This window comes from Mercenaria mercenaria, chromosome 16, assembly GCF_021730395.1.
Source record: "Mercenaria mercenaria strain notata chromosome 16, MADL_Memer_1, whole genome shotgun sequence".
NCBI lineage: Eukaryota > Metazoa > Mollusca > Bivalvia > Venerida > Veneridae > Mercenaria > Mercenaria mercenaria.
Window position 1 is genome coordinate 38,219,135 of NC_069376.1, and position 16,509 is coordinate 38,235,643.

Genomic DNA, 16,509 nt, shown 5'->3' on the forward strand with positions numbered 1-16,509 from the left:
AAATGTATTTGATATAGATTCATGAAACCTTGCATGAGTCTTAATCATGGTATGAACTTGCGCACCTCCTATCTTTCATCTGGGTCCGCCACCTATTTCTAGAGTTATGGCCCCTGAAATAGTCAAAAATGCACATTTTCACCTTGTGACACGCCCAGCTCAAAAAGTATTTGACATAGATTAATGAAACCTTGCATGAATCTTTATCATGATATGAACTTGCGCACCTCCTATTTTTCGTCTGGCTCCGCCCCCTATTTTTAGAGTTATGGCTCCTGAAATTGTCAAAAATGCACATTTTCAGCTTGTGACACACCTGACTCAAAAAGTATTTGATATAGATTCATGAAACCTTGCATGAGTCGTAACCATGATATGAACTTGCAGTTCTCCTATTTTTCGTCTGGGTCCGCCCCCTATTTCTAGAGTTATTGTCCCTGAAATAGTCAAAAATGCACATTTTCACCTTGTGACAGGCATAGCTCAAAAAGTATTTGATATAAATTGATGAAACCTTGCATGAATCTTTATCATGATATGAACTTGCGCATCTCCTATTTCTCATCTGGGTCCGCCCTCCTATTTCCAGAGTTATGGCCCCTGAAATAGTCAAAAAATGCACATTTTAACCTAATTATGTGCCTCACCCAAAAAGTATTTCATGTAAATATGTAAATTCATGAAACCTTGCTTCAGTCTTTATCATAATGTGACCTTGCACACTTGGCATTCTTCTTGAGAATTTTTGCGTGGTGGGGGGGGGGGGGGGGGCACACCCTGTGTCCTACAGACACATTCTAGTTCAAAATAGTTTTGTTTAGTATCTCCATGTACCGGTAATGGTTTTTGTTTGCCTTTTATGTATGACTACAATTGATATCATAGATAACACCGTTAGGTAACATTAGACGTTTTGCTTCAATACAACTTGTTACTGTAGGTATAAACAAGGGCACCGCCTACGGGTGCCACTGCTCGTCTGTAAGTGCTGGACAATATGTAAGAAAAGAGTTACAGTTCAGATTTTCTAAGTACAAGAAGGGCCATAATTCTAACAAAATACATGTTAAAGTTACGAGTCTTGGTCTACGTAGCCTCCCAATGATGATAAATAAGTGTGCAAAGTATCAAAGCTGTTGCTCCTATAGTTTTTTAAAAAAAACGTGGACCTAAACAAAAATTTTAACCAAGAAACTCAAATTTTCTAAATACAAAATGGGCCATAATTCTGACAAAATTCATGTCAGAGTTATGGGTCTCGATCTACATAGTCCCATAATGATGTTAAACAAGTGTGCAAAGTTTCAAAGCTGTAGCTCTTACAGTTTTTCAGAAAATATGGACCTAAACAAAACTTTTGACCAAGAAACTCCAATTTTCTAAGTACAAAACGGCCATAATTCTAACAAAATACATATTAGAGTTATGGTTTTCGGCCTTCATAGTCCCCTAATGATGATAAACAATGGTGCAAAGTTTCAAAGCTGTAGCTCTTAAAGTGTTTGAGAAAAGGTGGGTCTAAACAAAACATTTAACCAACGCCGACGACGACGATCAAGTGACGACAATACCTCGTAGAATTTTTTCAGAAATTAGGCGGGCTAAAATAAAGAATTCGAAAACTAAGATCCTCGGCTACAAAAGATGACGTCATGGTAATAGCGAGCATCAGAGTTTGCTCTAAGTATATCAGAGCAGTGGACGTTATTTCCCAAGATACCCCAGCCAGATGCTGTTCCATCTGTATGTACATGAACTTACAGTGCCAAACGAAAGTCACCCGGGAAGTGAGTTTGTGGACAGCGATGACACAGACGCCGGAAGGCGAGTTGATATACAGGCAATCATAATTATTCAAGTGTTAATTAACCTTTAGCCTGCTCTGCTGATGGCAAGTGGTTTTGCCTTTGAGACCTCTGCAGACCAAGTTCAACCTGCACGTCCGTACATGCTGATCATTGTCTGCACTGTTCGCCTTTGGTCAGTAAATTTTCAGTAAAAACCATTTCAAATGATAAATGGTACTGCCTAAACTGAATGATCGGCCAGTTCATTTTCTTGATATATGCGTTGGCTTAACTGTTTATTTATCAGTCTTGATAGGCAACCATTCACGTGACAGGGTACTTCGTACGGAATCAAACGGTTGAAACTGAATTAAATTTCTTGATTTTATATAACTTTTTTGTTTCTTTATTTAATATAATGTAGGACTAGAATTATAATATTTCAATTATTTTATTAGAACTGTAAAAAACGTAGTTAGCGAAATATACCATTTTAAAAAAAATTTTAATGATTTAGTGTTGGATCATATTGTGGTCAGTAATATCTTGGATCACTTAGACAAATTTAACATCCTGTCGGACAACCAGCATGTTTTTCATGCCCGGCGGTCTTGCGAAATCCAACTTGTGGATTTTATTCAAGACCTAGCTAAATCAGTACAGCGAAGCCAAGTTGATGTTGCCGTCATGGGCTTCAGTAAAGCATTTGATGTAGTTTACCATGGCCGACTCTTACTAAAATTAAATTATGGCATCAGGGGCCCTGCAAATTCCTGGATCAAAGCTTATCTAGGACACAGAACACAAAGGGTGATGGTAGATGGGGCAACATCTGACTTGGCTCCTGATATATCAGGCGTCCCTCAGGGGTCCGTCCTGGGTCCTCTAATATTTACCGAGTTCTGTATCTTCCAATGTGCGTCTTTTTGCAGATGACTGTGTTATCTACAGAACAATTAAGTCATAGGCAGACTCAGCTCAGCTGCAACGGAACCTTAACAGTCTGTTATTATGGGAGCAGAAATGGAAGATGTCCTTTACCGTGAGCAAATGTCATATCATGCATGTTTCTAGGTCCAGAAAACCAGTGGATACTGCTTATACCTTACATGGTCAGCGTCTGTCTGTTGCCAGTCAAACTTCTTACCTAGGTGTAGAAGTAATATCTAACTTATCATTGTCCTCTCATAAAACAAAATATCTAGTAAAGCATGTCAAAGTCTTGGTTTCTTAAAACATAATATACATTCTGCTAAGAGTAGTTCCAAAACAGCTGCCATTGTTAGACCAACTTTAGAGTATTGTTCCAGTGTTTGAGATCCTTATCATCAGAAGGATATAGATGAATAAGAAAACATTCAGAGGCAAGCTGCGAGATTTGTTATAAATTATTATAGTAAGATCCCGGGCACAGTCACAAATATCCTAACAAATTTAAATTGAAATCCCCTCCAATCCAGAAGGAAATAAAGAAAGTTGATTTTATTTTATAAAATGGTTCATAATCATGTTGATGTCGATCCTAAACAATATCTCGCTCAATCACAAGACAATCTAGACATTATCATCACTTACCTCTGCAAATACCTTAAGTCTACCACAGTTGTCTATTACAAGTACTCATTCTTCCCCAGAACTGTGGTATCAGAGTGGAACATCTTACCATCTCATTGAGTCAGTGCTGAAACAATCTTCGGATTCAAATCAGCACTGGCTGCATCGATGTTCCAACCATAATTACTATAAATACTTCTTTTTTATCCTGTTTTTAACCCTACTAATATTTCTCTTTTCCTGCACAACAGCTTATGTATGTACATGTTTTACATTTAGGGCTATAAGGTGTTAGGTTTTGCACCTTTTTTATCACAAACTGTCAGGGAGTACTAGGTGGACTGAGTAGGTTGGGAAACCTGATAGTCTTTCATTTTTTAACGCCCCACGCATGGCCAAAATGTAGGCCTATCAGTACTAGGCAATTATCGTAGAAGAAGAAGAAGACGATAATAATAATACTAATTGTTTCGTAAATTTCTTATTGATGCCATCTTTCAACCAATCAGAAAGTAGGTCAGTACTTTAATGGATGCGATCAATACGTTAGTGACGCATTGCAGAAATCGGTTGAATTTAGACTTCTTGTGGGGGAATCGGCAACAAAATAGACTAATGAAGGTGATATCTTCAACCAAAAACTATTCTTCTTAAAACCCCAGTCAGTTTTAAAGTGAATCTGGCCTTTTTACTCGGTACATCTACCGCCAACAGAGTTGGTTTTGGGGATTCGCCTTTTTCTCGATTTCTGCCAATTTTTTAGCGCCATGGCCATGCGTATGGTTAACGTTAAAGTCTTTCGAAAATCACTTTTAGTGAATCACGGATCGAAATGACTTGGACCGTTGTATTGCTTTTGATACATTAGTAAGATACTTAATTATTTGGGCCATATTGAAACAGTGTACGAAATTCAGATTTGAATCCACTTGCCCCTTGGGGCAACCAGATAGGAAAATTCCTAGTCCGACACCAATTTCACTAGCCCGAACTTTAACACCATAAAATGCTTAATTTTTGCACCATATAACATTTTGTTTCACAAACTTCTATGCATGTTTGAAGGAATAAAAAGACACATATGTTTGCCATGTTTTCAAACAATTTTAACTCTGAATACTCCAATCCAGATCAGCACATTCTTATCCATATGTTAGTCAAAATCTTGAGACGAACCTCTGATTTATTTCTGTCGTTTATTTGGTGAGCATGCGAACTCGTAATTACTACCGGGAGAAGTTTCAGCCAATCAATGTTCGTCACTGTTTGGCACGCCGAATTGAAATTTCAAACAATATGTAAGCAAGGTAGTTGCTAACGTTGGATAAAAGCGATATTCCATGATTGCGATTGATAAAGATTTATTTCTGTTATTTGATGTTAAGAAATTTACCTGAAGAAATAATAATATTCCTCGTAAGTCGGCATCGATATGAAAGGACGCGGTCACGCTTTTGCGGACGATTTTGATTTTGTCGCGAAAACGACGCTGATTGGCTGAAACGTTTTACCTGTAATGTAACCAAACCACAAATATCGGCGCAATGTGCCAGAGGTTCATCCGGGGAACCATGGTAGAGCTCTGGTATGCGAGAATGGATCAGCATTGCCAGAGTCCAAAATCGTCGGACATTACACTCATTACCAAATGAAATCTAACCTCAAACGCCCGATTTTTTAAGATCTGCACTCGCCAATTACTGCTTCTCGGACTGTTGACAATTTGCAAGATGTCAAAATGAGCGCCAAATACATACACACATGTATGTACACTCACTGATAGCATAATTTAAGCTCCGTCTACTTCAGGTACTTGTGAGATTTTCGCGAGAAGTGTGAAAGCTAATCAAATTATCCGTTACACTACAGGTGATCGTATTCAGCCAGTTAGCGCTGCGGTTACGTCTTTGACACTTTGGGTTTGATTGTCAACGCATGCGAGAGCAAAAAAACCCCAAAAACTCAATAAGCGTTCCTCAGTCTGGACGATGCTTGATGCATTCTTGAGCGTTTATTAATGGAGATCATTAAAGGAAATCAGGTACGATGCTATACTCGTTAAATTAGCATGTTTTTTAAAATTCAAATTAGGAAAATACGGTAGCCTGGTCGGGGTTGTATCTGCGGAAAATCGGTAGCCCGTGCTGAAATTTGGTAGCCACAGGCTGTCTGACTACCGCGAACTTCGAACACTGTTTTAATGAATTAAAATATCAGGGATAGGTATAGTTCTGCCTACCATAACTTAACTGAAGCTGTTTTTATTTTCTAATGGTCGTGTCCATTAAGTTATGGGGAAACCCCATTTGGTTAACAAACCAATATCAAACTGCAACATCTCGCACAGTCTCTTGTGAGAAACTGATCTGATGACATGTAACAGTTCAGAGCATGTGGTTAATTTTGAAAATCAAGATCAAAATTTTACCAATTTATGCATTTAATTTGATCATACTGGTACTGATGTTAAACCCGAACAGAAAATAAGTTCTTTTTACCTTTTTTTACTTTTTTATTTCTGCAATTTGTAATCAGTGGTCGGTATCAAAATAAAGCTTAACATTTGCTGAAAACTTCACATAATTCAAATTTATATTTAGTTAGCAAACTCACACGAAGTGAGGCCCTGAAAGGGGTTTGTAAAATGGTGACTATACGAAGGTCGACTGATGATAAATTTGACCACTTTGTCATTTACAAAATTTTCTTCGTAGTATTACATTAAAACTTTCCGCAAACATTTAGCTGCAACAGTCATTCCTGATCAAATAATGAAAAGTGACGCAATGCAGGGTTGGCATTAAAGCGGGAAATACTCATATTTCCCAGGACGGCGGGAAATACAGGGAATTCCCGGGAAATACTGGTAATTACTGGGCAATACTGGGAAATATGATTCAGACCAATATATTTTATTCTTTAGATAAGCTATACCCCTAAAATATTTTCATAATCGCTTCATACCAATCCATTTGTGTTAACATAATCATTAAGGTGAGAAGTCAGTACTTAACAATACACTCATTAGTTGGACACTCATTAGTTGGTAGGGATCAGTAACAATAATACACTATGCCTCAGGCACTGATGTTGATCAAATCACATGCTACAAACAATGGCACCTGTTCACATTATTTCAGTAAATCATTACAAAATTCAGTTTATTTCTCTGAACTTTTAACTAGCTATAATAAATGTCCTATAATGTGTACCGCTTGTTGTTTTCACATAATTTTATATATTTTCTTGACAACCCAGTCATTGTTGACATCTATACATATTTTCATTATCATTTTGAATACAGAGTAAAGTGTCTGAAGATTTGTGCCACCTGCTGTTATAACTCGATCATTCTTACACTTATTCTCTTTTACAGCTTATCATACTTTTTATGTTGATGCTGTTTACTACTGTAATCATAGTTGGTTGTAAACATAGTCTTGCTGACTCGAAGTAAATATTTTAGTCTTATGGTCATTTTAACTGAAAGAAGAAATCCAAGAAAACATGATATTCATCCCTTCAAATACACAGTTTTTGTTCAGACATAATTTTATCATTATAGTGAAAATGCAGCCTATAGGTTCTGCATGAATGTTTTTAGATATCATTGAGTGTTATGATGGTTGAACTATGTAAAATTGAAAGTACATTTCTCAGCAGTGAGCTATGTAATATGTATACATGTGCTTAGTACTTTTATGCAGGGGTTCCATTTGACCCGAGACCCCGGGTCCGGACCCGGGAGATTTTCAAAAGACGCTCAAAGGACCCAGCATGATAATTGCCTGTGCGTCACTCTGGACCCAGAGGCATTTTCCTTCAATAATCCTATCTCTTATCATTCATTTCCTACAGTAAAACTATGTCCACGATAAACACGTGTATTCAAAATAAACACTTGTGGTCATGCCCTCCTGCCTTTGATCTTCTGCTAAATCCCGCCCTTTATCCTGTGGACATGCCTGGCTGATTTTTCTTTATCAGCAAGTTACGTCACGGCGAGTGCACATAGGTAATGAAAATCAATGAAGTGTTGAAATTAATTGATAAAGCGTATTGATTGTGTACTGTCAAAATTATCTGTATTAAAGCGACCAGCTGATTAAGTGCCCTGCAAGATTTCTTCATGCAAACTTTAAATTAGACCATTGTTTAGTGATCCTACCTTAATTTCAACAAGAAAATCCACAAATTTTAATAAATTTGGAAAGCAAAAATAAGTTTAGAATGTCCGTTCACGATTCTAATTACACCCGATGACATGTGCAATTTTTCCAGAATTCACTAAAAAAAACTGACTTTCAATGCAATTTTTAATGAAAAGTAGCATCATTATTTGAGGAACTATCTCTGGTTTACCTTAGTGGACCAAGTTAACCGAGCAAAAACAATATTTCAGACGACATTCCGAAAGTGTACCATTATTTGGATTGTACGTTTTGGATACATTTTTGGATACACTTTTACAGTGTTTTAGCACTTTTCTGCTAAAAAAAAAAATATTGAAGAAAAAGATCATCAAATTAATATGAATTTTGATAAATATTAATTTACAATATGAGATTATATGACCTGAAACAGACACTGTTATTATGCTGTAACATGTTCTTGGTTTTATTGTTTTATTAGCTATTTATTACATAGTATTACTATATATAAAAAATATAGTCAATTGTATCGACGTGTTGGGACAGGACTCTTGTATTTTGGAAAAGGACCCTTCAAAATTTGGACCCAAGGGTCCTGGGACTCTTGGATTTTCAGGTCTAGTGGAACCCCTGCTTTTATGTATTTTTCTCATGCAAGTGTTCATTTAAATATTAATTATCACTTAGATATCTGATGTTTTTGTCACAAAAAAGCAGAATTTTCTTTGAATTTGGAGTCATTTTTGCAGTATTTCCCACTTTTTCCTAGTATTTCCCCCTTTTTACAATTTTTGCAGTATTTTCCAGTACGGGAAATACCGTTGGGAATCCCCCCCCCCCCCCCCAAGGAAATTCCAGCCAACCCAGACCCAATGTCAGGCCTTCATGTGGCGACAGCGAGCATGCACAAAAAACTCTTATTCCCCAGTAATTTTTGATAAATATTTTTTTATACAGATAAATGTAAGTCATTTATTTATAAAGAATATTTACCAATTTTGTTTTTATTTACATCAGTTGGTGTTGTAAGTGGAAACTATTAGGTGGTGTGTTCAATTTTATAGATAACCGATTGCAATTGAATATTTCCAAGGTGGTCGGCTTTATCATCTGTCCGGGTTTATCATCAGTACCAGTAAACATAACCATTTTCAATAAAATTCATAAAAAACATACCTTAGAAGGTTTAAGTTCTCAGAAAAGGTCAATAAATAATGATTCTATACCACCTATTTGTTTTCAAAATGAAGAGTACCCTGATCTGAGGTGACAACTGCAATGGCTGACAAAATATTGCAGACAGGGGTACCAATTTGAAACTTATGTGTATAACTTGTGTTCAAATCATGTTTCATGTATTGTTTTATGCCAGATCAAAAGAAAAATGGAATAGAAATATTTTAAAGTAAAAGGTGAGTCCACTGCATTTCATTTGATGAAATTATAGCGTGGCAGACTTCTGGCACAATTCCTAGTTAGGTTTCAATACGGGATTCGTTTCAGCTCAGAGATCCGTAACAGCATATAAACATCTCTGAGCTGAATTTTTTTAGCTAGGATAGGTATAAATTAGGGAAGTGTATAGGGGTACGGATCTGTACCTCTAGACAAGCCTGTTAGGGGATTTCTAGGGGGAAGGACCTCCTTTTTATAGAGATTAAGGGTTATTTACATCTTAAATTTTGTTGAAAATGAAATAACTAATAAGACTTCACCAGTATTCACTTAAAACATTGATCTAAATGGTTTACAAATACCAGCGCTCACCCGATTGTTTACCTTTTCTTTCAAAACCTAACTAACTGAGGAACTCCAAATGAATACACTGTTCCGTGCCGATTGGTTTATAAATGAATTGTAAACACAGGCGGCAATATCATTGATTGGTCACCCCCTCCCACCCATTCTCGCATACCAGAGGTCTACCGTGGTTCCCCGGATGAACCTCTGGCACATTTCGCCGATATTTGTGGTTTAGTTACATTACAGGTAAAACGTTTCAGCCAATCAGCGTCGTTTCGCGACAAAATGTAGCGAACCAATCAAAATCGTCCGTGAAAAGCGTGACCGCGTCCTTTCATATCGATGCCGACTTACGAGGCATATCATTATTTCTTCAGGTAAATTTCTTAACATCGAATAACAGAAATAAATCTTTATTTATCGAAATCATGGAATATCGCCTTTATCCATCGTTAGCAACTACCTTGCTTACATATTGTTTGAAATTTCAATTCTGCGTGCCAAATAGTGACGAACATTGATTGGCTGAAACTTCTCTCGGTAGTAATTACGAGTGCGCATGCTCACCAAATAAACGACAGAAATAAATCAGAGGTTCGTCTCGGGATTTTGACGGACATCTGATGGATGAGAATGCCTCCCACCCTAAGACCCCTGATACAACCATGATAAAAAATTCTGACATTGGCAGGACTGGTGTTCCTTATTATCCCCACCCTACAAGACCCCTGATACAACCCTGAAAAAAGAAATTCTCAACTATCAAAACAGTACTTACTGGAAGGTATAAAGTCTGCTATATGTCCATTTGCCAAATAATGTGAAACATATGATATCGTCATTCTGGCGGCTCAGACACATTCTGACGGCATATCGCTATACCTATCATTCACTTAAATAAAAAGGTCTGCAATTCCACAGTTTACCTAATTCAGATCCAACGAATGACTATATTCTAGCAAAATATTTCAGTTTCACATTATTTTGAGTTGTTGGAAGCCATTTTGAAACTGGAACGCTCGTCCAATCAGATCGTGTGTTACTACGCAGGTACTGCCAAATCCAAGATGGCTTCCAACAACTCAAAATACCATGAAATTGAAATATTTTGCTAGAATATGGTCATTCTTGTTCCTTGGTTATTTATGTTTTCGAAAGAAAATGTAACCAATTGGATGAACGTTGGTATCTGTAAACTGTTTAGATCCAAGTTTAAGGTGAATACTGATAAAGTCTTATTTCATTTTCAACAAAATTTGAAAATGTAAATAACGCTTGATCTCTAGAAAAGCGGAGGTCCGTACCCCTAGAACAACCCTAACAGGCTTGTCTAGAGGTACGGATCTGTACCCCTAGACACTTCATAAATTAGCAGGGGTCCAGTAGCCTAATGCAGGAATATGAATTAACACTCAGACCCTATTAGCCATCTGGCTCCTTAGATGCAAATTCTAGAGGCCCAGCCTTAAAGTTAGGGGCCCAGCTATTGTTTGCGGAAAAAATATAATAACAGTGGTTAAGATCTACATGCTTAATAAGTCCTGTAATTTTAATCCTGCCAATTTCTTAAATACAAAACACTCATCAAACTCGCATAGCCGGTCAAAATCTGAAAGAGGACACTGCATAACATGTTCTAAACATACGACACAGCCTCTCAAACATAGACGCACTTAATATTTAGTTTGAATGATTTTTGCAGCACTAGTAGAGGATGATATGGGTTGTTTTATATGGGCATTTTTGATACAGGCTGCACGCTTATGGACATTTGAATTCCAGTACTTTGTTACATTGTCGAGTTACAGGACTCATAACCCGTCATGAAATCATTACTTAAGCCACCGTCTGTACAAAAAGTACAGAACATGCTGCGGTCTGTGTTTCTAAGCCACGGTCTGTTAACAGCCCATTTTTGATTAAAAGTCCTCTTCGGCTTTTAAGACTTTTCATAATCCTGATAATATTTCCTTTTGCGGCCGTGACCGGCTGTTCTAGGTTCTTTCTAGGCACAGCCATTGTTGGTGATGGAGTAAATAATCCACATATGCCGATTGGTCGTAGTATATATCGGTAATTTTAATACAAATATAAAAAGCAATCTAGCGCTAAAACAATCTAACCATCAAATTATTTCAGGTTTTTTTTGGTTTTTTTAACAGGAGGAGAAGGGGCTCAGGCCTGAAAAATAGCTCAGTATTTGGGCAAAGGGGAATATAAAACCTGATGTAAAGTCAATTTTGGGGGAAAACTGCATGATTTCAAAGAAATTTTCTGAGGGGAAGGGGCCTGAGAAAGGTCCCTATTACGAACACGGAAAAAACCCTGTATTTTGACTACACCAGACTCTAGAAATTCAATTCCTGCAAGGCATTTAGGTTGCATGTTGAAGTTTGCTATGGAATGATGCAATGGTGTATGAACTGAAACTGTGCATTTATTAAGAAATAATTCATAGCAAAGGAGTGCTTTAACACTGTTTATGCATGATGGGTGGTTATATGTCGGGCTTAATAATTTCATGAGGGCGCAGCCCGAGGTAGATTATTTGTACAACAAATTACAGTCCGAGTGTTACAGCACAATTTTTTCTATAAATTATCTCGATTATAATATGCCCTTGATCTAAAACAGTAGTCACACTCTTTCTTGGTCGCAATAAAACCTTTGACGTTAACGTGACGTCCTTCTTTAGAACGTAAGAGTGTTTTGACAGAGACAAGCATATTAGAATTTGGATTTCACTACATCACTTCATGTATAATGCATGAATGAGTAAATATATTACATGTATATTAGGACTGAATTTCATGTTTCATTGATTTGATTTCATCTTAAAGTGGCCATTAGGGTAATATTTATTTTCAGTCAGCAAACTACAACAAATAAACATTAAGCCTCGATCTCACAGTCCCAATGACGGCCCCGCTTCCTCCCAGTACACATTAGGCGGTATACCTGGATGAACCGCGACATTTTTTTTTTTGCAAAAATGTAAGTTGGATCTCTTATTCCAGATGGTGTCCCGGTAAACCCCGATAAAGAAGCAGAATCTACACTTTGACCTCGATTAAGTCCCAGTCTGACACCGGATATCCACGGTAATTGTCCGGCGACCCATGAACCTGATTTATCCCGGTGTAGTCCCAAGTGACCCTGGTCATAGCGGGCTGTGATCCGAAGACACCCCGGCGCCTACCTGTGCTTACTTGTTAGCATATTATAAAACAGGACACATGTCGATACCCATCAGTTATCTTGTAGTCACTTGAGACAAAACATCATGCCGAATACCAAGAAACCTGCCAGAAAATTGCCACTAGTGGGAAGCCAAGTTGAAGACGACTATACTGAAAGGCAAACACAGAGCCCAACAGACAAAGACTGCTGGAAGGCAAAAACCTCCCTTCCCCATTTCACCATCTGTTACCGTCATAAAATGCGCAGTTCGGTAAATATGTACTATGGATATTGAACAAGTGGTAATTTATCTTTCATTGTTTACCGGTCACATTTCTTCAATATTTCTTATCTTAGAGAAACAATGGGTAGTTTATAGTTTTTTCATCGTTACACAAAAAACTCAGTTGAACTTCCCTAGTGAAGTTCCGGTCTAGATTACAAAACCATTATAATTGGCTGATGTGAAAATTTATGTCAGTCGTCGTTTAACTACACATGTACGCTAAAATGTGTATATGCAGCATAAACATGCAATATGAATTAAATAAACAGTATAGATGACTGATGTATACCAATGTATGACTTCAAATTCAAAATAATATTAAAGATGAATTTCATTCATTATTTTGAGTTTTATTGTAAAACTGTAAATATTTTGCATTCTGTTTTTGTTTGTTTACATTTCGCCTAACATGTGCACACTGCTGTGACCTCTAGACCGGATGTTCATTAGGGAAGTTCATGCATGTTTTTTCTGAACGTCGACAAAAGCATAAAATATGTGTAGTATCTCTGCAATATGAAATATTGAGACAATGTGACTGGTGCACGATGGAAGATAAATTACCACTTGTTCAATATGCTGGGTACCCATTCACCGAACTGTGCGTTTTAGGTGAGAAATGTACGATTGAAATGGGTTAGTGCACTTTCCCGTTCATGACCAGGGGTAGAGTGTAACATGTACAGAGGCATTTTCTTTCTGGTCTGGTGCCAGGGATTAAACTAAATAATATACAAACAAGTAGTAAAACTATTATATATAACAACAAAAACCCCAATTAACACTCATTTAGGAACTTTTAGTTCAGAATTTGGAAAAAGCATACTCTGCCTCGTATTACCAGAGTTAGCTTCATAGGGGAAAAAATGCCCCAGATACTTGTATAAATCTGACATGATTTTATATTCAGTATTTGATGTTACAGATGCCACTAGTGAAGCTGCATAGATCACATAGCAGAGACTCGTCATATGATGATTCAAAATACAGAAGAAGGAAACGAAGACGGAGTCGTGACAGAAGTGACAGCAGAAGGTAGGTAGACAGAAATATGAAAATGCTTGTCCGGGCTATTTTAAACTTTTGTTCTGAAATTATTAATATAAAATTTGAGAAGTCTGTTTTAGTTTCCTTTCAGGGAGAAAAATACTCAAATTTTTTAAATTTATGTTAAAGTGGGACTTTACTTTCCGAGATGCCATTATATCGTTAGTACTAGTAGTTTGTTTGTTTTAAAATCCTTTCTTCAGTCGTTCATAGTAATAAGGAAAGAGCTTCAAAATGTTTTCCTTTTTTGTCTGCATGATAAGTGTAGAGTTTGATTTATGTTATGTGTACAGAAAAAAGTTAGATAAATTTATACTCTGTGTGCAGAAAGCCAGTCTTGCAGATAGGTTGCTTAATTTTAACCTGGACCATTTAGGATATCATGCTGTGTTCAAACAATGTGTTCATTGCACTAAACAAAATTTAGAATTACTCTGTTGAATTGTCTGTACTATAGTATAGATGTGTCACACCTCTGTCTTGTAGTTACGATGGTCACAAGCGAAGGAGGTCTAGGGATAGAGATGGATACAGGGACGATTACAGTCATGATAGATCCAGACATTGTTCCTATCGGGAACGGTCACGATCTCCCGAGCGTTCAGAATGTTACAGTAGACGAGACAGCAGACGTGACAGTTACAGTCGCCGCCATTACGACAGCGACCACAGCAGCCATTATCATTCCAGACCGAGCAGTCACAGTTCAAGTAGGCGGCGACACAAACATCGGAAACACAGGAGGCGGAGTTACAGACATCGTCGCAGGTCTTCTTATGGTTCATCTAGTCAGGTGGGTAGAGTCTGATGATGCTTTTCTTAGACTGAATTCATGTACATTGGTAAGGCAGTATCCAGAAAAAACTTGAAAACTTCAATCAGGGCCTTGTCTGGTTTTGAAAACTTAGATACATCCATCTCTTTTTGCTGAAACTTGGAATTCATATTTTGGGTCATATTTAACTTTTTGTGGCTAGTTTTTACACTTAAAAATCAGTTTCATTGGCAGCAGTAGCTTTTGGCACATGAAGCGCTTTGCTTAAACTTAACAACAGTTAAGGACCTTGGCACATATGGACATGGTTGTCTTGTCCAGTTTTCAGAACCTGTGAGGCCTTTTCCTACTGTATTCTTGTTAAATTTATTCAAGATGGCCAATGAGAAAAATGAAACCAAGGTAATGTTACTAAAAATCAGTTAAAGAACAGAATAAGGATAGACATTTCATTTTTGATCTCAACTTTTTCTGAAATTAGATATATAAGCTTTCATGTCCGTATTTTTGGTGAGAAAAGATCTACTTATTATGATTCTACTGTAGGTATCTAATAGTTGCATCAATTTATCATTAAAAGTGTAGTGATACTTAACCCTTAGCCTGCTAGCGGCAGATGATTATGCCTTTGCGACCAGTGCAGACCAAGATCAGCCTGCACATCCGTGCAGTCTGATCATGGTCTGCACTGTTCGCTATTCAGTCAGTTAATTTGCAGCAAACACCCCTTCAAATAATAAATGGTATTGACCAAATTGAATGATGGACCAGTCCATTTTAGAAATTTAGCAGGCTAAGGGTTAATATATTTCAACAGAATGAAAGAACTACAACTTGCACCTTTTCTATGTATTCAAGCATAGTTTGTATCGTCTGAGAAAGCCATACAGTTGGCTTGCAGAAGGACAGTGGTTCTACCTTGTAGGACTGTTCCTGAAGTATTTAAATGCCTGTAAGAGTACCTGGAGTCTCCATCTTAACCCTTAGCCTGCTAAATTTCTATAATGGACTGGTCCATCATTCAATTTGTGCAATACCATTTATTATTCGAAGGGGTGTTTACTGAAAATTTACTGACTGAATAGCGAACAGTGCAGACCATGATCAGACTGCACGGATGTGCAGGCTGATCTTTGTCTGCACTGGTCGCAAAGGCAGAATTACTGCCGCCAGCAGGCAAAGGGTTAACATTAAAACCTAGAAATTTGTCATATATCAGTGTGGCTTAAACCCCAGTATTTAGAGGCAAACAAACAATTCAAACCAAATAAAGGAAAAAGTATGTTATGTTGACATGACTAGGTTTGAAATCGTGGCCAGTTTTGTCAGGCAGGATTTAGATATTCAAATTTATATGATATGGTTTTAGCTGTTCAGTTAGCATTTAAGAAATTCAGTCGTAATTAACATGCCTCAGGCTCTTTGAATAGTTAGGAATTTTGCTTACTGCTACAATAGGCAGTCATGTTATGACTGAATAATTCTTAAAAAAAGAAGCTAAACCAGAACATAAACCTCTTTGGATATGAAGGGAAGTAGACAAAAACACAAGTTATATGACCATGGTATAAATGTTTCTAAATTGTTAAGAACACAGGCCTGAAGGCTTGACAAATCCAACTGTCCACTTCTAACTAGACAAACTGGCCAAAAACATAAATTCAATGAAAATTTAGGTGCGCAAAAGTCCGTACATCCCATTGATGGAAAAAGGATTGCAACTAGAAAATCCATCCAATTCCTTTACAATACTGCTTTGTGATCACTTTCAAATAGATGCTTTATAGTCTGTGACTCCATTACAAGATCCTAGTATGTAAGGTTTTGACCAGACTTAAGAATAGACGCATTATGAATTTTTGATTAATACAGTATACATGTACAGGGAAGCCATTGAACCCACCAGACTTTTGGATGCCATACATGTACACATGGAGAAAACATCTTGAATCAGGTAAATTTTTCCAATATTTTCTTTATTACTTG

The 16,509-nt window shown here is 37.2% G+C and overlaps 1 protein-coding gene across 1 annotated transcript in view; it reads left to right on the plus strand.

The window, feature by feature from the left end:
* The first annotated feature begins 3,867 nt into the window (after window positions 1-3,867).
* The window catches only part of LOC123541460 (dual specificity protein kinase CLK2-like), a 55,719-nt gene continuing 43,077 nt past the window's right edge, over window positions 3,868-16,509 (plus strand). Inside the window, exons 1-3 of the mRNA XM_053525882.1 lie at window positions 3,868-3,962; window positions 13,627-13,736; window positions 14,235-14,541. Of these exons, the coding sequence (XP_053381857.1) occupies window positions 3,870-3,962; window positions 13,627-13,736; window positions 14,235-14,541 (510 nt within the window). The 5' untranslated portion in view covers window positions 3,868-3,869. The remainder of the gene's footprint in view (window positions 3,963-13,626; window positions 13,737-14,234; window positions 14,542-16,509) is intronic.